At 45.9% G+C, this 21,527-nt stretch overlaps 1 protein-coding gene across 1 annotated transcript in view; it reads left to right on the top strand.

The window, feature by feature from the left end:
* Positions 1 to 17,235, top strand: part of LOC119431752 (putative sodium-dependent multivitamin transporter) — a 120,246-nt gene extending 103,011 nt beyond the window's left edge. The window contains exons 10-12 of the mRNA XM_049658029.1: positions 6,613 to 6,719; positions 14,574 to 14,671; positions 17,146 to 17,235. Of these exons, the coding sequence (XP_049513986.1) occupies positions 6,613 to 6,719; positions 14,574 to 14,671; positions 17,146 to 17,235 (295 nt within the window). The remainder of the gene's footprint in view (positions 1 to 6,612; positions 6,720 to 14,573; positions 14,672 to 17,145) is intronic.
* Positions 17,236 to 21,527: the final 4,292 nt, after the last annotated feature.

The raw sequence follows: 21,527 nt of genomic DNA, 5'->3' as shown, positions 1-21,527 counted from the left end.
TACAAACAGAGATGCGAATAATGCTGAATTAAGATAAGAATACACAGAATGCTCACTCAACTTGAAGTTTATTACAGCAGAAAGAATTATATTTCACAATTACAGCAGAAAAAAAATATATTTTGTAAAAACAACGTCAGTGACCAAAGGCAGACCTTAAGCATACCCTTGTAACTAACTTTGAACACATGAACTCTTGGCTTGCATGCATAAATACAAAAATGAAGACCACTGGATACCTTACAGTAAAATGCTTCACACACCCAGTAAACACTCACAGAAGGGTTTACGGCTGCCTGTGAGTAGGCAAAATAACAAGTAAACTGGAAACAAATGACTTCATGTATATATATACAAAACACCTGAATCGTGTTTTTCAGAGGTAAACTTCTAAAACATTTGTGCTGTAAAAGCAGCTTACCTCCCTGGCATAAGTCAAGAACTGCACAGTATTTCAAGACAGTAGAGGCTTGGGCTAGTCGGTGCATACTCGAGAGGGAAACAGCGCAAAAAAAACACAAGACAAGAAGGGACAAGAAGCGCTGGTCGAGTTTTTTCGCGCTGTTTCCCTCTCGAGTGTGAACAGTATTTAATTTCTTGTGTTACTTTTGGGTACGGAAGAGTTTCCTGGTGGCATTTTCTAATTTAGTGAGCTCATCAGTGAATTTTTTTCTGGACTTGAACAAAGCTAATGAAATCATTTCTTTGGGCCTTTTTCACCCTACACAGCAACTAACTGGTACCTCGGTCAATAAAAAGCTAATGCAAGGCTAATACTTTCAATGATATAATGAAGTGACATAAAATACACAGACAACTGGAGTGACACACAGTAACGCAATTCCCAACAGTGAAATAAATGGTCACCTGCATCATCAAAGAGCCTAGAACGACTCATTATAAAGCATGAGAAAAGGTTTCAATAACTGTACAGCCAGATTGGAGAGCTAGTAAAAAACGCAAATAAATGCACATACAAAACACCATTTACCACACTTGCGCACATAAATATATATAATTCCACCAGCATTTCGCTGCATAAAATATATAAAAGTTGCGACAAAGCAGTAACTGAAAGACGGAAGGAGCTGCACTACCCATGTTGAAAAAAATATCGAAAGTGACATACATGCATATTTAATCTGACAGAAAACGTCTTTCCAAGCTATATATTACAAAAACTGTACAACAACGTTAAGAACAAACGAGATGAGAAGCTATACCATTCTTGCAGAAATGAATAGTGCAAATAACTTCATGTATCTCAATTTTACGGATACTTTGGTAATTTGGTGTGTGTACATACTTTACAAACAGCTCAAACAAAGATGCTGACTCAACTAGAAGTTTGTTCGTGACGACAAAGATATTAAGCACACTGGCCAACTTGACAAAGAAATAGCCATGCATGCGTGGCAGACAGCCCGGTGCAACAAAAAAAAGGAACGAAAGACGTGTTTTGTAGTATAAATATGCAGGTAAAAAAAAACAGTGAAAGATGTCCTATAAGTGATACCACCAAACAAGGAGAGCTCTTTTAAAAATCCCAACTCTTTCCCATTAAGAGCAACAGATAGCTTATGCATTTGTCTTCTTTGCAATCAATAAATAAGGCTTCCATAATTTCTCTTGTGTTCTGGTCTTTGTGATGAAACAATTGTTCGTTCTACCCCTTACAGCAGAAAACACAATTTTGTTTAATCACAAAGGCCACGCATACATGGTTTCTTATCTTTGTCAAGTTCCAATGTGTTTACAACCTGTCTTCAAGAATAAACTTCTAGTTGAGTCGGCGCTTGTATGTGTTCCTACTTATTTCATTATCCTCGTCTGTGCTGCTGTTTCAAGTACGCATGTACCACTTGGTTAGGCTGATAAACATTCTCACAAGAAAAAGGAACTACCTCCACTCACAAGGTAGCCAATTCTTTACAACTAAAAGGCAGAACACATCGAAAGTAAGCCTTCACAGCGTCCATGAAAGTAAGTCTTCACAGCGTCACAGCGTACACCACAGGGCAGAATAAAAAATAGTTAAAAATCCCACTTGACGCAGAGTGGCAACAGAGATGCGAGCTTCCTGGTGAATCAGCCGCATCAATGATGTCTCTTGCGGAGAAACGACGCCAAGCTGTTCTTGACGACCGACACGTTAGCACCTGGCATTGGTGCATGTGTAACCTGTGGAGAAGGGAATGTCGACAGAATAGATCATGCAAATTAAAAATCCGTCACACAATATACATAACCACGCACTCAATATTAGTACACACTACACTGGCAATTAAAAATTTGCGTTCTCTTTCACGAGGGCCGTCGCGAAAATGAATGAAACTGGGTTGTTACAGTAAATGTACCAACGATACGCACAGCGATGTTTGTTTCACCCCGGTGAAAATATATTCCCGGCTCTATCACCAACACGAAAGACCATGCGATAGTAACAGCCGATACCAAGCAGCCGTCGAATCTTCGGGAGCAGCAGGGCAGACCTAAAAATTCGCCGAGAGCATGCGCGCGCGAGCGTGCTAGTGAGAACCGGCACCGCTTCTTTGAAGCTTAGTATCCGCTGCTGCGTGGCTAAGAACATTCCGCGCGATTTTGTGCGCATTGCCGTACGCGTCTGTGCAGTGAGCTATCTTCATGAACGTGCCATTCCTCGCCGCGCTAACGGTGCTCGAGTGCGGCGCTTAGCTTGAGGCGCCGATGAGCCGTCTGGCGTTCCTTTCGTTTCTGCAAGCAACGCACATTCGAGTCGGCCCAGCTCAAAGAGGTATCAGAGAACGGCGGCGCGCTTGAGTTATCGCCTATTAAAAGCGTGCAGTACGCCTTAAACGGCAACACGTCACGTTTGATAAATATGCTTACTGCGGTTGGGGTGGCGATGTGTGATAAGGCAAGCCCGTCGGCGGCTTTGCCGACGTCGCCACCACGCCTCTGTTCATTTACGATGTGTATCCGTGTAATCATCGCGCCGATGCAGGACTTATCGGTAGGCTGTTCTCCGCACATACCGAAAAGGCGAAATATATTTTGCAGCACACCGCGACATTAGCCACAACGCAAATAGAGGCGCAGTTAACGACTACGCGAGAAAATGTGCACACTAGCCTTAAGGTATACGATGAGCCACTACAGATTAAGAATATTTTTTTAATATCGCAGTGTCGCTCCAAAGGCGAAGCATCGATTGCGATAGCAAATTAGTAGATAATATTACGAACATTTCAATCGAAGCAGCGGCGGCAGCAAGCGCTAGCTTCGCGCGCTTTCGCTCCAGGGCATGCGGTTTGCCTGCAGAAAGTGAACGGTGTGCTTAACATCTCACGATCGTCCAAGTGAAAAAAAAAAAACGCGGCTATGTGCTCAAGAAAACGAAATCACTTACCTGTGTGCAGAAGTTAGGCTGCGGCTTTGTTCGCCTTCCTTCCATCATGAATTCTGCCGCGCAACTCATCAAAACTGCCAGGCTCGAACATCACCCGAAGACCAGTAGCTGCGTCAGCAAACGTCTTCAACGGATAAACATCCCACTTATCTCATAGAGCAATTTCACTAAAACTTGCGTCATGATGTCCAAAAACAAAAGAAAAATGCTTCCAACAAAGCGCGCGCGGCACGAACCACCGCACAAGTTCAGACGAGTGACAGAGTCGAAAACGGTCACAGCCTCAGTATCGTATTAAGTTAATAAAATCGTTCCTACTAAAAATAACCACTAAAATCCATAAATAATGATTGATAATTTTTCATAGAAAACATAATAAATTTTGAAGGAAAACTTAATTTGTAGCGTAAAAAATAAATAATACGATTAACAAAATTGCGACTACGAAACTAACGGCACACTGGATACCGTTGCAAAAGACTGCTCACAATAAAGTCACGCACGCACGCACACACTTAAACACTCATGCTCAAACACTGGTTTGGCGTTTTGCGTCACCTATGAGTAAAAGTTATTACTAATATCTTTATTTTTATGAACAAAATTGTTTAAGTAGTTTGCAGCATCTTTGCAGATGACGCGGTAAAAAGTAGGGTATAACGTGGGCGCGTAACTGTTGTTTGATTTCATTTCTCTTTGGCCTTCGTTTGTTTCACTGAACATAGGAGAGCTGCAGGCTTGGGAGGCTTCCATGGCAAGAATTTTATCGCATGCTTCTGCAAGGCGAGTGTCGGGAGCAGCCGCTGAGACAGCGATTAGCTGCGTAATGTTGCGGCTGTTGCTGAATCCGAAACTCTTTCAACGCGCTGTGCTCTCAAAGCGCGTTCGTTGTTTGATATCTAGTACCACGGCCGTTGGATAAAAAAATGTATTATGCTTTCGAGACACAGGGTGTGGCACAGGAAATTCTAAGACCTCTGAAGTGTATGTTTACAGCCTGTGCGCGCTTGCATCCTACGGCTCGCACAGCGCGTCCGATGCTCAAAGGTAGCGTCGTCGCTTGTCGGCGCCTGCCTTATCGCCACCATCCGCGCTGCCGCCGTGTCTACTTTTGGGGAACTCCCCATGCACGCAGTCACCGTGTTTGCAAGTGAATTTCACATTCTTTTGCTCCCTAAAACGTGCGCATTTTGGATCGCACCTATGGCTATGCCATATGTTGTATGTTAAAACGACGATGGCATTTGTACGCCGGCGAGCAAGTCACTCGTGGGCGATCATGAAGATGGTTCAACGTCGCAGTTTCTACGTAGCGTAAACGGCTACGAAAGCGGGCTGGTCCCGGACATAGTACAGTCTAACATGGCGCCTCAAAGCGCGAGCTGTCGCAAGAAGACGAGGAAGTTACATGGGGCGCGCGCGCCGAGCATTCAAAGCGCTGACTGGTTTCGGAACGAGAGACGTACGCGTGCGCTCGTGGCCTAAAGGTTAGAGCACCGGGCTGCTGCGCTCGAAGGTCAACGTTCGGTGCCAAAGTCGGTCACACACTGTTTTCTTTTTACGAAAGCGAGCCCAAACTAGAACCTACCTACCTACCGCAAAGTGACAAGAATGAGGCAAAGATTGCTTCTTAATAAAGTTTTGAAATGTCGCCTTCATATGCGAGTCCTAATTAGTATATGCTAAACTCAACTGCTACACAACAAAAAACAACTACGAAAATCAACACAAATTACTCAATAAATTATTTATTGAGAAGCTCTCAATGGTAATATCATTGTGCAACTGTTGAGCGAACTCAAAGACTTTAGAGACTTTGTTGAAAGTCCGTTGATTCAACAATACCCCAACAATACGTCAATAGAAAATCCCAGTCATTTTTGTACGGGATACAATTGCTTTCTCTCTCTCGCTCACTCTCATTTTGTCTTTCTCCCGAGCATAGCCGCACCACACGCACGCCTCCTTCCTCTCCTTAACGTCCTCAAGCAAGGCAACATGTGCACAGCATGGAGCGCAGGCGAAGCACACGGCGCTCCGCGAGGTTGTTGCTAGCAACGTGCGCTGATGTCATCGCCAGGAGCAGTTCTTGTTCGCTCTACGCAGCGCAACCAAGGTCTTAAACAGCTCCGTTGTTAAAAAGGGGTCAGAAAGTATTGCTGTAGGAATGAAGCCAGATGGTACGTAACGACTCATTCTCGCTGATGCAGTTTTGCAGAACGAGGTACGTAATCTATATGGATAGAGAAGCTGTGAAGAGGTGTTCGTGCAAGATGTTTATGCATTTACTTAAGCTTCAACTTAATGTGCATAGTGATTAGGTAATTTCGAGTGATTGCGATAGTTCCCGCCGCTGATGCACTTCCTGGAAGGGCTTGACAAATACGAAAACCTGAGCCTGAATACCTTGCAATATATGCAGTGTTCCTTCGTTTTGTCTCTTAATAACTCGATACTGTACTAGTATTCCTTGTCTTGCCAACTGCTCTCAATGTCGCTGCCAATGTTTTGGTATTTATTGAAGCAGTTTTGGTTCTACACCTTACAGGATATTTTTGAGGCCCGATGTTTCGTGTATGTCGTATACATTCGAGATGAAATAAATGTCAAGCTACAACAAAAGCTGTGGCATCACACTGTCGTCATTAGTGCTGGCGGAACGCGAGAACGCAAAATTCAAGACAGGATGTTTTGCCATGTTTTGCTCTCCTCGTGTGTCATTCTTGAGCGACATCGTTGTACGCCTACCGAATCCAGAAAGATATCAGAAGTATGTATGTGTCTGATAATTTAGTATTTATTGTATCAACACAACTGACATGTGAGGCGGAAGTACAGCGACAGCTTTTGATATGATAATAAGCACGTCTTGCTCTTTTCGAGCTGTAAACGCCGCGAATTTGCACCACTCTTCGGGTTCTTTAGTGCGCCACTTGTTGACTGGTTTCTAAAATGCGCTCATCTTGGGGCTTCGAAGGATCTCGTGAGCAAGTGAACCAACAAAAGAACGCCCAATGTACTGAACTATCCCTAACACTGGCAGTACGAGGCTTCGTAAGGTATGCTCGAAAGGAACCCCGATATTGGTGGATTGCATCGACAGCACTAACTTACGGGTCCGTTAAGAGTACAAAAATCTTTGGTGTTTGCTGAATTTTTTGCTGGTGTTTAGGCAATATAGCGTGACTGATGAAACCGAACTTGCTATTCTGTTTTCTTTGCAGCAGCGAGCCGGACGTCTTCCTCCTGTATCGCCTGTCCTCGTACTGGAGTTCGTTCATTGCCCTCCTAGCCACAGTGTTACTGAGCCTCGTGCTAAGCCTCATAATCGGTAAGAACCATGTCACCCCGCCCTCTTTGGCTTTGCCGGTCCTGTCACTAAATTATCCGGCACAACTTAATTTCCTAATGTTGCCCACGTATCATATGTTGCACAGCACGGAGAAATTGCTCTTCCTAAAATATTGCAAGAGCCCCACTCGAGTTGCCTAAGTATGCGTAAGCGTAGCCCCAAATTTCAGTTGTCCCACCCCCACACTTAAGTTGGCGCACCTCCAAAGTCCAAGTTGGCTAGCCCTCAAATTTAAGTTGTCCCGCCCATAAATTTCTAGTTGGCCCACCCCAAATATCAGTTTGGCCACCCATATATTTCAATTTGCCCCACGCCCAAATTTAGGATGGACCACATCTAACTTTCCAGTTTGCCCACCCCAAAATTTGGGTGGCCCACCTCCAAAATCAAGTTGACCCACCCCGAATTTTCGTTGGCCTACCGTCAAACTTTTGGTTGGCCCCCTTGCAAATTTCTAGTTGGCCCACCGCCAAATTATACCTTCACCCACCCCCAAGTTTCAGTTGGCCCACCTCCAAATTTCAAGTACGCTGGACCTTCATTTTCAAGTTGACCTACCCAGAAAACTCAGTTGGCCCACTCCTTACATTTCCTCAGCTTCCCCATGCATTTTCTATGGAGCCGCATGTATCGCTACAGGTATCCTCTGTGATGAATTTGTTGTTTAAATTCTTCCTTATTGCTTTAAAGCTACCAATTATCTACATTACACTATTATAACTAGAGACCGGATTTGAGGCAAATGCCTTTTTTGTTCCTTGCACTCCTATCCCCTATTTTTATATGTAGTGTGATTAGAGGTCAAGGAGGGCCTTTATAGTGTTTTATAGTGCTCATAAATGCCTATTTTGGCGTTTGTGCCTAAATGCCTATGAACGCCTATAAATCCTATATAAATATCGGCGCCTACATGTACACAATTTAGCCTCAAGATTCGCTTGCGAGTGAAGTTAGAGATCGTTATTCCTGTAACCGGGCAACATTGTTCGGAACTCTACGGGGTTCAACGTAGTCCCCTAGTTCAACCAACTTCCGGAAACAACCGTTAGCAGCAGTGAAGCGGGACGCACCGGCCAGTATACGCCGCCGCATGACTGTATCGGCATCAAAGTGCCGAAGTGAAACGCCGGGACAGCAATAGAAGAGTGAAGCACGTTGTTTATTGAATGCGGTTATTATACTACTGCAGGGAGGGGAAAAGAGGGTGTTCGTTGATAAAGACATGGGTGTTGGTTTGGCTTCCATCATTGATAACTTGCGCACAGAGCGCGCACACATGTGCGGATACGATACATCTTCCTTCCTCAAAGAATATTGATAGAAGCTGGTTCACTGCGTGCTTATTTGTTTGAAGTTAGCGTCGTACGCTAGCCGCTGGGGTGGTCTTGGCTGTCGCTGGGACCTCCTAAGTGCCAAGGGTGGCGGGCTTGTTCTGTTTCTCCTTCTGTGCGACCGGCTTCTGATGACCTCGTTGAGGAACTTGCTCATCGTCTGGTTCGTCGTCAGTGTCGCTGAATGAGACTTCTGGACTAGGGTTTTCCTTTGTTGCGAGAAGATGGCGTCTATTTCGCCGTATTGTCTTCTTGTTCTCCGTTCGAACGAAGAAGGACCGTGGACATGCCGGTGCAATTACGGTGGCTTTCAGTGACCATGATTTGCCTCACACGCACGACGTTGTCACGTTCGAGGGGCGGCAGTATCGATGGTTTCGAATAGTCTGGCTGTGTTTCTTCACTTGAATGGCCGATGATGCGTGAAGTCGGGTGCAAGGTGCGTAAATGTCTTCCCTGGAGCATCTCGCATGGAGATCGTCCGTCTTCCAAAAGGCTTGCTCTATAATTTAACAGACCTAGCCAGAAATCTTCGTTGGCTTCTGTGGTCTTTTTAAGGATCCTTTTCACAACCTGTACACCTTTCTCGCTAATTCGTTTGAGCCAGATATCGCGGACTTGAAGTCACGTGCTCGAAGTCGTACCGTGCAGCAAACTGGGCAAACTCATGACTGGAAAACTGCGGCCCGTTGTCGGTGCATAACTGCGACGGGATGCCATATCTTGCAAACACGGCACGGAGTGCATCGACGACAGAAGTTGTCGACAGGTCACGAAGCTCGTCCACATCTGGAAAATTAAACGTCGCATCATAAACACAAAGGTATGCTTCCCGCCATACGCAAAAATATCAGCTCCAACGCGGTACCACACTTGTGTAGGTGTCTTCACTTGTGCGCAAGCAGAAGCACGCACAGACGTGCGGATAGGTTACATCTTCCTTTCTCATCTTCTGGTGATCTTCTGGCCCACGTATGTGGGTGTGGGTTCGCATCCCACTTCTGACACCATGTATCGGCATCTAAGTGCCGAAGTGAACGCTGGGACAGCATATAGGAGTGAACCACGTTGTTTATTGAATGCGGTTATATACTACTGCAGGGAGAGGGAAAAGAGGGTGTGTTCGTTGATAAAGACATGGGTGTTAGTTTGGCTTGGATCATTGATAACTTGCGCAAGGAGAAGCGCGCACACACGTGCGGATACGATATACTGACGTGGCGCGAGCCGTTGGCGAATGTGAAACTGCGGACGGCCATCAGGAGAAAGGAATGTGAAGAGCAAACGAAGAAATAAAAATCTGATGCGCACGCGGCTTTTGTTTTGTTTGGAATTTACTTTGTAAGGTGTTCACCGCCATCGAGCGTTCCTTCTCAGCGTACAAGATGCCAAGTGACAAGAGGCACAATTTTGAATCGAAAAATTTGTAGATGGTGGTAATTTGCTATTGTTTCCACAATCTTCACAGTGATTCTTAGACTACGTTTCGCGTGCTCTATATACGAACAGATTTGTTCAAGCATGTGCAGTTCAATGGGTGCAAGTGCATTTGCAGTGTTGGGACGTGTTGCCTGTACGATTGGGATAATGTCATTGTATATGAGAAAATTGCCAGAGTTCTACCTAAGGGTCCTAATGTAAGACCATGTTAATTTCTTAATAAATCGTAGTCTCTCTTGCATTTATTATTGTCTGTTTTTTGTGTATCTTAATTTATTTGCGTAAGGCAGACATAAAGTAACGTTTTTTTTAACCAGTGGTCGCAGCTTTCAAGTATTCTTTTTCATGCTGTTTACTATATAAGACGCTCGAATACAGTGGCCATTGAACATGAATAGAGCAGTGTGCTTGTTGAATTAAGCCAGTTGATCGTCATTAGTCCAGCACTTTTATAGGACAATTGCATGGCTAAGTTCAACTGTTGGCGCATTTGTGCCATAATAAACCATAACAATTATGTTTCCCTGTCGTAGATACAGGTCGCGCACGTCTTTATTTGAAATTATATGCATTTATGTAAAAATGTATTATGCCTATATTTACGACGTTGGAGGCCTAAAACATTGTTTTGCCTGCCTATTTTTGGCGCCTGAAACGCGCTTTTTAATGTCTAAAGATCCGGCCTCTAATTAAACGATTAAGTGTCGTAACTTCGAAAATGACGCGTTTTTGTACCGATACAAGAAATTACACTTTTCGCGCGACGGGGCTGGGGTACTCGCCAAAGAATGCTTACGCATTAATAAAAACTGAGCGCACGCTTAAGCTTCGCTTTAAAGAGTAGTACGCGATAGCATTCAAGATGCATGACTGCTTCTCACGCTTCCCGGCAACTGGAGCTATTGAACCGTAATGTTTACTGGAAAACGCTCGCGGTGACCGCTATCACGAAGGCGAGCGTTCTGGTACAAACGCCACCTCTAGCGTGGGCCGATCCCAGAGGTAGGGCCCAGCTGCACCTAAAAAAAAGTACATTACGCTCAGGTTTTTTTATGCTTCACAATTTTAATATTTCAGTCTGAGTAGATTTAACGCAAAATGCATACGCTGTCGGTGTTTTGTGTCATGACATTTGTTTGTCGGCTGTTATTCTCAAAATTGCAGGGAATAACTTTGTGAAGAATGTAAGACAAGGTATCAGAAACTTTAGTAATAGAATGGTGTGGCTATATTACCCGCATATACCGCATGTCATATAGCCAAGGCGAGCCATATTCATTTACATAAATTAAAGTCTTCTAGTTCACTATAACATAAATATTTTTCTCTATCGGACAAGGCCGCCGACGCCGACACCTGATTTACCGCGACACGGGGCCATTAAAGGGATACTGAAGCACTTTTCAAAAACTGTCAACCAATATTATAGTTTTTCACCTCCTGAATACGAAAAGTATAGTTTAACAGGCGAGAAGTCACCACTAGTCGCTTTAATTGAACAAAAAATTACACCATCTTCCGTAGGGGAACCCTGAGTAGTGCGAAGGAGCCATGGCGTCGACCACGGCGCGGACACTGGCGTTGACGCTGGCGCTGTCCGTGGCACTCATCGCGGCCTTGCGTAGATAAGGTTTCCGACGCTGCTCGACGAGTAATGACTGATCTCGTCGAAAACCGCCAAGCCGCCCCAGAGGCACCGGCAACAGTCACCAACGCCACGCGTGTTCGGCGCGAACGCGGATAAAACGCCGACGGCGTCGACCACAGTTCTGCGCGTTGTGGCGCCCCCCAGCGGAGTATGCAGCGCCTACCGTGGAGTCTCTAACCTAAGCTGCTTTACATTATCGCGCGCGGTGCCGCAGGTGTTGCCATTCGTTGAGCCAATCCGGAGAGTAGAGGAGCGTCGGAGAGGAGAGGAGATGAGACAAGGAGAGGAGAGGAGGGGAGGAGGATGCGCATGGGCAGTGCGGATGTGGACACCGCACGGCGGACGCAGGGAGGGACACAGCCCCGACCATAAGCTGCTTCGCATCTAAAACAAGCCGCAGCATCTGTGGGAGACGCCGCGGTCAGTTAACGGGCTCTGATGGGAAAGAGGGTGGTGACGTCATCTTAGGTATCGGCGAGGTGCGTGATTTGAATACAGCGCTCACGTAACCCCTGTAGTGGACGTCATCCTTGCGCCCGGTCTTTCGCTGCTACGCTCGGGGCACGAGGGGGGCAGAGCTTCAACGAAAATATAAACAGCGAGTTCCCCACTGCTACACGCGTAATCGACAAAATAAGTGTAGCAATAGAATTATGCCGTGGTCAGCCTTCCAAACCCCCTTAAATCTTCCAATTTTAAAACCTCTTCAGCTTCCCTTTAAGGCTATCACGTTAAGATTGCGGGTTTCTTACCAAAGACGACCCTTCTAAAGCACAAAAAACGTTTAGCGTTGTGCTTAAGGTGTTACCGAAGGTTGCGTGAAGATGAGCTCTGTTACTGTCATTGTTGGCGTCGCACCGGCATGAATCTTTATTAGCAGGACCACACAACAGTGACGAATGTGGCGCAATACGATACATTGGCGCCTAGAGTTCCCACATAAATGGCAGCTCGTTTAAAAGTTTCATGCATACAAGAAAGGCGCTCTCGCATAAAAAATAAGCGTCATAACCACTGGAATTGGCTTTTGGAGAAAGAACCCCTATATTTGCACGAAAATTTCTCAACAGTTTGTGGCACACATCTGCTTTCACTCAGCCATACGCTGCTACGCAGTCATATTTAAAGAAAAATCAAATCGAGAGTACGACAAAATATTTTGGAATTGGGACGGAACATCATGAAAGTGAAGGTAAACAGCTACAGCAAAAGCTTTAGTAATTTATTTATTTTATTTATTTCAACGTACTGCAGCCCGAAGGGCTATCGCAGGAGTTATGAAATACAGTACATAGAAAGCATAACAAAGAGCACCGAACATCAATGATTAGTAATATACAATAAAAATTCATCCAGCGGTAAAGATTTTCTGTAGCCAGGCAGAGCATTCCACAATTCTATAGAACGGACAAAAAACTGTATTAACCGCATAGGTACGATGGTGTAAAGATTACATTCAACTCATAGTGATGTCCTGTGGTCGTAGGTCTTGCAAGGTGCGATGTATTTGCTAAGTAGAGGAATTTTAGCGCGGGAATTTTAGCGCAAAAATAAATACTACAAAAAAATGACATGGCGCTACATGCGGTCGTCATAGTTTCGTAGTTTCGTTTTTGCTCCATGCATCATCATGCGCCTGTTCCACTCTCAGTGTTTGGTTGCGTGTTGCGTGGCTCGGAAAAACGTTGACTTCGAGGGAAACAGCCAGAAAATGCCTCGTGTGTGTAGTGTTGAGGGCTGTATAAACTGCGCAAGGTGCTTCCTCAGGGGCAGCGACAGTGTTGACCCAACTGTGTCCTTTCATGTGGTGCCGCGCAATGAGCCCCGGCGTTCGCAATGGCTCAGTGCTCTTACAATGATAAAACGGCAAAAGAGCCAGAGAAACCGACGGCGTGATCTCTGCATCTCTCGCCCTAGGATTATGTATATAATCCTGCCCTTGGAAAGTATCTTGGCGTGCCCCAGAGGCCAGTCCTTTCTCGAGCAGCTGTCCCATCAATGTCGCCTTCGTCAAATCCCATACTGATGCCCTGCAGCAGCAAACTGGCGGCTCGGTGAGTGCAGAATGTCATTAAAAAAGACACGAAAAAACCATACCGAGTACACGCGCAACATTCTACGCTTGTTCTTTCGGCAACCATCGTCGACTGGCGGACAGGCCGCCTCGCCTTCCGTCGACGAAAACGAGACTTCGCTTTCCGTCGGCGCAGGCCGGCTGCTCACCGCCATCGTACGCGGAAACACCTACCGCGTGAGAAGGGAGGATTATTCCGTGCTCCGTTTCACTGAAGTCGCTGCAATGCAGTCCTGCTTCCCTGGCGAGCTCTTCGTTGCAAGGTTCAGTGTCAGTAACGGTATCCATCGCGGCTACGGAACACCTAAGCAAAAGTTGCAGCGAACGCAAACGCAGCGGCCATGAAACTTATGATGGAGTGAGCGCCTGTCCGATTACGCAAGCGGTGACGTGTCAGGCCGCCCTTTGATTCGCGGAGCGCAATAAAATCCGTCATGACACTGCTTCAGCGCCGAATCCGCGGTGAGAGAAATTGAGGTAGAGATATTTGGTCTTTGTTTACAAATTTCTCCGGTAATAACTCATATTTTTGCACCCAACAAAGCTGCATTCATTCCTGAAGGTCCCTCTTTTATTCCAGCTCAACTTCCTGTTTGTCTTTAGTGTCCCTTTAATGTCTGCATGACTGTTCTCAGTTATTATCCTGGGCTTGGTAAACCACAATGTTCAGAAAGTGCATTCAATCACACATTTTGTTCCTTTACGCCAGTGTGGTGCTGCACGGTTATTTTGGCTCTTCTTTGCTCCAGTGTTGGTATTAGGACTATCACACACAGCCCATGCTAACCTCTCATGATTGTAAGCAGTTAAATCAATAAATACCTAATTCAATAAAATGTTGCTAATGTTCGGAGATCGTTGCATGAACCTGTAATGTTTGGACGCCACCAGAATAGATTAAATATCAGAATTTAGTCAGACTTAATGTACATTTGGAACCTGATCAGTGCTGGTATATAAAACCTGGCGAGATCTGATGCAAATACACCATCAGAGGCTCCGAATGTTCTAATAAAATGAACAAGAACCTGTTTTCTACTTACGTGCCTCTACCCAGTGCTAAATGGTAGAGCACCCAGAAGTGTTGTACTAGTAGAAACGACCTAACACTCTGCTCACGTATGCTTGCTTATATGTATTCGTAGCGAATCTTGTATCGGTTCTTGCTTTTTAGTGACAACTTTGTGTGCAGTCTTTATTTGCTATCTATATCGTAATAGTAGAACAGCTGCCTTGACTGTTTTGCGCGCACGGCCGGTGGTTTCCCCTTATCAATAAAAAAATGCAAATACTGGTGGCGGAAGAACGCCTGTCATCGTCCTCTGATACGTCCTCAACAGGCGCAGATCGAGTGGAGGTGGCCAGAAACGCCCGTCTTTCCAGTCCCCTATTCCTGACGCTGTGGACCCGACTTGGATGGCTTCCAGACTCGACAGTGGTGAGCTTTATTACATAGCCAGTCTATCGCCAGAGCACACATAGTACCCCGTCCCCGCCGGCATACTTACGCCAGAGCCTGTCTCAGTACTCAAATAACAAAAGCGAGTACCACATTCACGGACAATCTTCTGCTGCAATGAAACAAAAACTGGAGAGAAGCGGATCTTCCGGCAGCGTGGTACCACGCCATGTAGTTCAACAGAAAATCTCTAGCCACTTTTAACAACGAAGCAGTTCTAGCTAACGGTAAAAAGTGCCACCTGCTGCCGCCGAACCGCGCCGAGCTATGACGTCACGGCGTTACCTAGCAACCACCTCGCGGAGCGCCGTGTGCCTCGCTTCCTCTCCGTGCCGTGCACATGTTGCCTTCTCATTGGACGTTAAGCATCGGACGATAGCATGAGCGCGGTGCGCGCCATGCTTGAGAAAGGGAAAGAGAAAATGAGAGCGAGATAAAAAAAATTGTAACAGCACCAACGAGGCAACGCGCAGAGCTGCTGCCAACGCCGCCCGCGTTGCCTAGCCGCGCATGCGCCGAAGCAGTAGCGCTGGCGTCACCTCGCGTTGCGTAATAACCACCGGCGGAGGTGCGCGCTCGCTTCGCCCGACACAGACATGGGTCCGCCGAGCACCCATCAGCTGCGCGCTAATGCACATGCGCCATGACGTCATAATGGAGTATCGTCTGCTGCGCGCCACCCGTACACTGTGCATAGCTTTGGCCCAGTGTGCATGCGCTTGGTCTCGGAGTTTGCCATAAAAGGGGCTGCGCCTAGTCGTGTCAACTTTCGCTAGATATCGAGCGGCTAGCCTACAACGCTTGGCATCGCATAGCAAAAGCGTTCTTGGCATTCTGCCAACGTTGGTTAACCTGCCTGCGTTTGTGTCATGTCAGGAACGCTGTCGCTCGCAGGCGCTGACGCGTCCGGCGCTAGTCACGCGAAATGTCGCGAAAGGGAAGGTACCTCCGAAAATGATCGTTCGAGAATACCTTCCCTACATACGTAGTTAAATTACAGCAACTTAAGACCAGCAGCAACCAAGCAGTAGCAGCCAGTAAAACTTGAGGATGCTAATGCTGACGAGAGTATTCGAAAGTGGGAAGGACTTAGGGATGCCTTTGTATAAGAGAGTTTATGCGTCGTTTTTGCTTTACTTAGCTGACATTATACCGTCTGTTTTACTTTGACTTTAACCGAATTTTTCAAAATCGCCTGACGCCTATAGCCAAGATGTACCCATTGAGCTGAATTAACCAAAGTGCCAGACATTAGTTACACAGAAATCTATATGCCAATTGACTATTTAACAAAATGTATCTAATAACTTGTCGAACTAATTACTTTCGAGCGCACGATGGAATGCCTGAATGAAGCGTGGTGTCGCATGGCTCCTCCACTTGGAATAAATTTGACGCTAGCATAAATGTTGAGATAAACGCAGTAAAATTTGCGGTAAATTGTACTGTTGTTTCACTTAATTTTGTAACAGAACGCCTATTATACATTGAAATTCAAAAATTGTGGAGAACTGATGACTTCCGACGCAAATTTAAAGATGCACATCTGACAACTTGTGTCATCCTCAGAATTCGTACCAATAAATATGACTTTCAGAGTCACCGGCATCAATTCGTAGATTGCAATGAATAATCATTGTACAATAAATAAATAAAACTTATACCTGCTAGAATCTCATATTTGCTATCGTTCTTACTGCAAATAATGTCAGCCTGTGAGGGTAAGCTAGCCCGAAAGCTTGCCCGGTTCTACATGTCACCAGTGATTTCAAAAATTCTGTTAACGATAAAAAAAGCGTGCCATTATTATGAGATCTCCGTCCTGCAGCTTCTGTGCAATCATCTACGACAACGCAGTGGTGACGACAATCTTTGCTTCTTGAAACATACTAAACAAGCTAATTGTGTGCATTGGTTCTTTTTACTAATGTTGTTTTAAAATGAACCATTGTGTTATATTGCGTAAAGCCAGCTACATCAAAGGAGACTTGGCGTTTCAAAGAATTCAACCAATATAAACTTCTACAACAGATGCGCTAACTCAATATCCATCCTTATTTGCTGGTAATACGAAGCTAAATCAGACACACAACAATGATTAATTTTGAGCAGCCTCCCGCATAGGTATAATTTGTATCGTGTACGCGGCACCTAATGATTCCGTTGTTTCCGTCAACCTCAGGCACCCAGCCAACTCGAACGTAACCTCCGTGCATTTGGTTATTTCCTGGGAGGGAACATTGAGTTAAGTGGTTTTTGTTACCAACAATGCTCTCCCAAGGAACAAGTTGCTATCTTATCTAATATAGCCTGAGATGTCTATCCAAAATGATGGAGCAATAAGTCTGAAGCGAAACACAGCTCTACACTTCTTGAAATATTATCACCCCACACTGAACTGCACTCTACAGGGGTTCTCAATATAACTTTTGCATTACGCATCTCATTCGCAGATGCCCATCAACTGCTGCGATGCGAGCTACAAAGACGGCTGCACTGAAGAACGTCCTGAGATCTTACCGCTCCACTTAGCGCCTGAATAACTCTTCTCCGCTTATCAGTGACGATGCACTCAGAATAGCACGAGCGTAGGTCTTTGACTAGGTTGCACATTTGCTGTATTGACTTTCGTACTTGCAGCAGCGCGGTTATGTCACCCGGAGCATATGACTGGCCAATCCAGCTGTGGACTCTGTAAAATAGGAGGTATTGAAGCTGGCCGCACTGTAAAACTGGGCTTCAAAAAGCCCCCTCCCCCCCCCTCGCCTTAAATCATATTAGCCACTGACATTGAGTTGCGCTGCTAACTTAAGCTACGGAAGCGGCAATAAAACAAGCCGGATAATTAGCAGTTTCTAGTAGCTCTATTTCGCTGTATGCAAACCTCATTTGAAATGAAGCGTCCACCATGGAATGCTGACATGCCATCGCGCTACACGCTCATATATAGGATGGCTCTCACCAGAGAAGCCCTGAGCTACTAACTCGGGGCCGTTTTAAGGCCAGTCCACTGTAATAAAACGTATGCCACAAAAACAATACTTTACAGAGCAACGCAATTGCGAGAACGTTCAATTGGTTCATTAGATTGTCGCAAGGTAAGCCTGGAATTGTGGAGCGTGTTGTACAGAGGTCAACACACTTCTCTAGAACGCACGACGTGTAGCACAAAATTGTCTGTACGTGCGGTTGCGTCACTAAATTTACAATTTACATTGATATCTCTGGACCTGGTGGTCCGCTTGAGGTTTCGTGGCTGCTTTGGCCCTCAGGAGTGTGTTCTAGACAAGTGTGCTGACCTATGTACAAGTCGAACATGAACATATGCCTTACTTTTCTTTAAATCGGGCTTAAGACTCATGGATGGGACGTAACGTTGTTCCATTGCGCGTATTGTGCTCTCACATATCTTGTAATCAGGGTTGTGCAAGTACTGCGGTTCCTGCAGTGTCTCAGTATCGAAATGCGCCCACTTACAGAAAACAAAAAACTCTTGCAAACTGGCCTATACAACATTAGTTGAAACCACTATGAATGCGCTGCTGCGCTGTTTAAAAGACACAGGCTGGGTGACAAATTGTGACAAGTTGTGACTCTGACGTAGAATGAATTACGGCGACGTTGACACTGTGTAAAACTATGTAACGCCTTCGCAGACTGTTGGACAGCACCCACAGAAACAGTCCTGTATTGTGTGTGCATTTTTTACAGCGAAGCTGTATATGCCTAGGCTGAAACACTCGTGCTCCGACAAATCATGCGGCGGAAATAAACTTATCGAAAACTCGCGTCTCGTTCACTTGGTATATACCAAAATTGACATGGAAGGGTACGAATGTATGGCTAACATGACTGGTAGGCCATGACATCATTAATGTCACATGCTCGTCAGTTACGTCATGATTAACGACAAAAAATGCCGCAGTTTCGCCCGAAAGACGAAGCATCGATTGTGATAGCAAATTAGGAGAGATATATTCGGAGTAGGGATAGTGGTTTTATCGGCTGCATCAACTTTGACACATTCGCTTACTAACTGAATTAACAATCTTGGTGTCAGCACGCACAAGCAAACATGAATAGATCACACTGAATGACCGCAGACAACGACTGTCAAAACGCTGGCAGCAAGCGCAGCCGTCGCAGCGGGCGAAGGCTCGCGCGGTCTATCGCTTCAACGGAAATTGAGCGGCGAATGCACAGCGCATACAAAGGTCAGAGCCGTGTGGAGATAAGAGAGGGTGCGGGCGACCGCCAACGCCGGGCAAAGTGCAGAGGAGTTGTGCAGAGGATAAGTTGTTGGCCGAGGAGAAGCTGCCCCCCCCCTCCTTCCCGCGCTGCCTTCCCGCTTTCTTGCATTCGCGTGGGAGATTGAGTGGCAAGTTCCCTTACGCCCGGTTGCAAGATACGCCTTTGGTGCCGGGGCACAGCGTCGCCCCGCCTGCCTCCCTCCATACCCCCACGGCCTCTCGCGCGATGGTCGCGTTTGCTTTCCACCGTGCGTTCGCTCTTGTGATGGCGCGGGGGAGTTCGCCCTCCGTGATAGCGCGTGTCCCCCGTGCGATTTCGCTCGCGCATACGGCGCGCGCGACGATTTTATCGCCCTTGGAATCTATACGGAACTCATGGCGACGGGACGCACGACAGAGAAATCCGGTTGAGTGTCCATATAATTCTCTCGCAATAATAAAAATCAGGGTGGTGCATACCCGCGTTGGATATGCGGGTATGCCAGGTATATGTGGGTATGACCAGGGACATGAAAGAAGAAATAAAGAATAAAGAAAAAAAACACGTGTGCTCATTGCGCGGCCGCACATTTCACCATCTCTACGGGGGTCTTGGGCGGTGATTTTTTTTCTTTTCAATATGTTTCGCTCACCTATCGCATCCATTCCCCCTCCCGCGGTACACAGTAGCCAACCAGAGATGTTCTATGGTTAACCTCCCGGTCCTTCCATTGCTTTTTCAGCCCCTCTCTCTCTAGTAGAACTGAGTGTCCTCGATTGGCAGATTTGACAGTGTTTATGTCTATGTCATCCTCGATTGAAACTTCTTGTTCTTCAGCCTAATGTGCTCAAGTAACATAAAAAACTTATAAAAGGTGTGTGACAATTGCATCCATATTTCTCGCGGGTTTCCGAATGCGTTGCCTTGTATGAAACCTGTAGCTGAACCTACTGTTTCACTGTAGGTCTGCCACGAGTAGCGGAAGCATCTAAGTACAACCTGTCACTCACTTTCGTGGCGAGGTTCACTTGTTTCTCAGCATTAAACCAACAAAAAGACACTCAGCATTTGCACAAACAGCTCGTATAATTTGACTGAATGTCCCCAACCAAAGCTCCCAGTTATATTGAATGCCGCTAAACTTTCAACTATTCATGCTTTCTCCTTTCTGGGTACGGCACTGTCTCACCCGCATAGACTGCAGGGAAAAACATGAATCAAGAAAATATGATAGATGCATCGTTGGGCTACATGCGGTGTATCCATACCAATGAATATGGGCTTGCTGACCAATCCAAGACACATCAGTTGCCACCCTGTGGGCTCTTCATGCTTTGCATGAAGAGCCCACAGGGTGGCAACTTCTCAACGTTGGCCAACCTGTATGCAAATAAACATCGATTCATATGTTTTTTAAATATTTGTGTCATCATTATTCGGCGGACTTGCTGCAAGGCATACGTACAAAAAGTTAACAAAATGCGCCAAAGCAATGCTACAGCTCTATTTGATGCAGGTACTGCAGTAATCAATTAGAGCACTTGTCCGTTATCCAACGAGTAGAGTCCTCCGGCACATTCAGTTAAGCTGGGCCTCTCTAAGGATCTTGTTTCTAATGTCTGTAGTACCAGGAGACAGCCACAAGAAATAATGCCTGTTCGCCGCGGACACATGTGCCTGGCACATAGGACAGGTTGTAAGGTTCTACCTTCCTGATCAACCATGCATCGTGCGAACGTCGAAGACAGCGGGGAATATTCACAGGCTGAAAAGAAGCCCTCCTTCCCCCTCGCTTCAAACAGAAGTTTCAAAAATAAAATTTTGGTTCATTGACGAAGTATACCTCTTCAAATGGAGCACCGTCTATATGCAGTTTTTATGGTGCTTTTAGCGCAATGACGTATTAGACGTTCAGAGAGTGGATGAGGCCGCCGCAAGGTTAACCGTCAGATAAGATTCCTAAAAGTGTTTCGCGTAGAGTGAAGTGCTCAAGGAATGATAGCTAGATCCACGTGCGCTTCTGTGGTGGCGCCCAGCGGCATAAATCGGCACTCAGCCATGCATCGACTCATTCAGACTCAGACCGGCCCATAAATATGATTCTGAGTGATCCAGGCTGAGCGGAATTTCGGTGAGTCAGATTCAGATGGATTCCGTGTAAGTAAATTCTAGTGAATCTGAGTCAGAGTGCGCCCTGAGCGGGGAAACTTACGGCAGAACTCATTCCACGATGATTTTGCACGGCAACGCAATCATCATCATCATCATCATCATCATCATCATCATCATCATCATCATCATCAGCCTATATTTTATGTCCACTGCAGGACGAAGGCCTCTCCCTGCGATCTCGAATTACCCCTGTCTTGCGCTAGCGTATTCCAACTTGCGCCTGCAAATTTCCTAACTTCATCATCCCATCTGGTTTTCGGCCGATCTCGACTGCGTTTCCCTTCTCTTGGTATTCATTTTGTAACCCTAATGGTCCACCGGTTATCCATCCTACGCATTACATGGCCTGCCCAGCTCCATTTCTTCCGCTTAATGTCAACTAGAATATCGGCTATCTCCGTTCGTTCTTTTAACCACACCACTTTCTTCCTGT

Source organism: Dermacentor silvarum, chromosome 10, assembly GCF_013339745.2.
Source record: "Dermacentor silvarum isolate Dsil-2018 chromosome 10, BIME_Dsil_1.4, whole genome shotgun sequence".
NCBI lineage: Eukaryota > Metazoa > Arthropoda > Arachnida > Ixodida > Ixodidae > Dermacentor > Dermacentor silvarum.
Note: the sequence above shows the minus strand (reverse complement) of the source record. Positions and strands in the feature narration are given on the sequence as shown.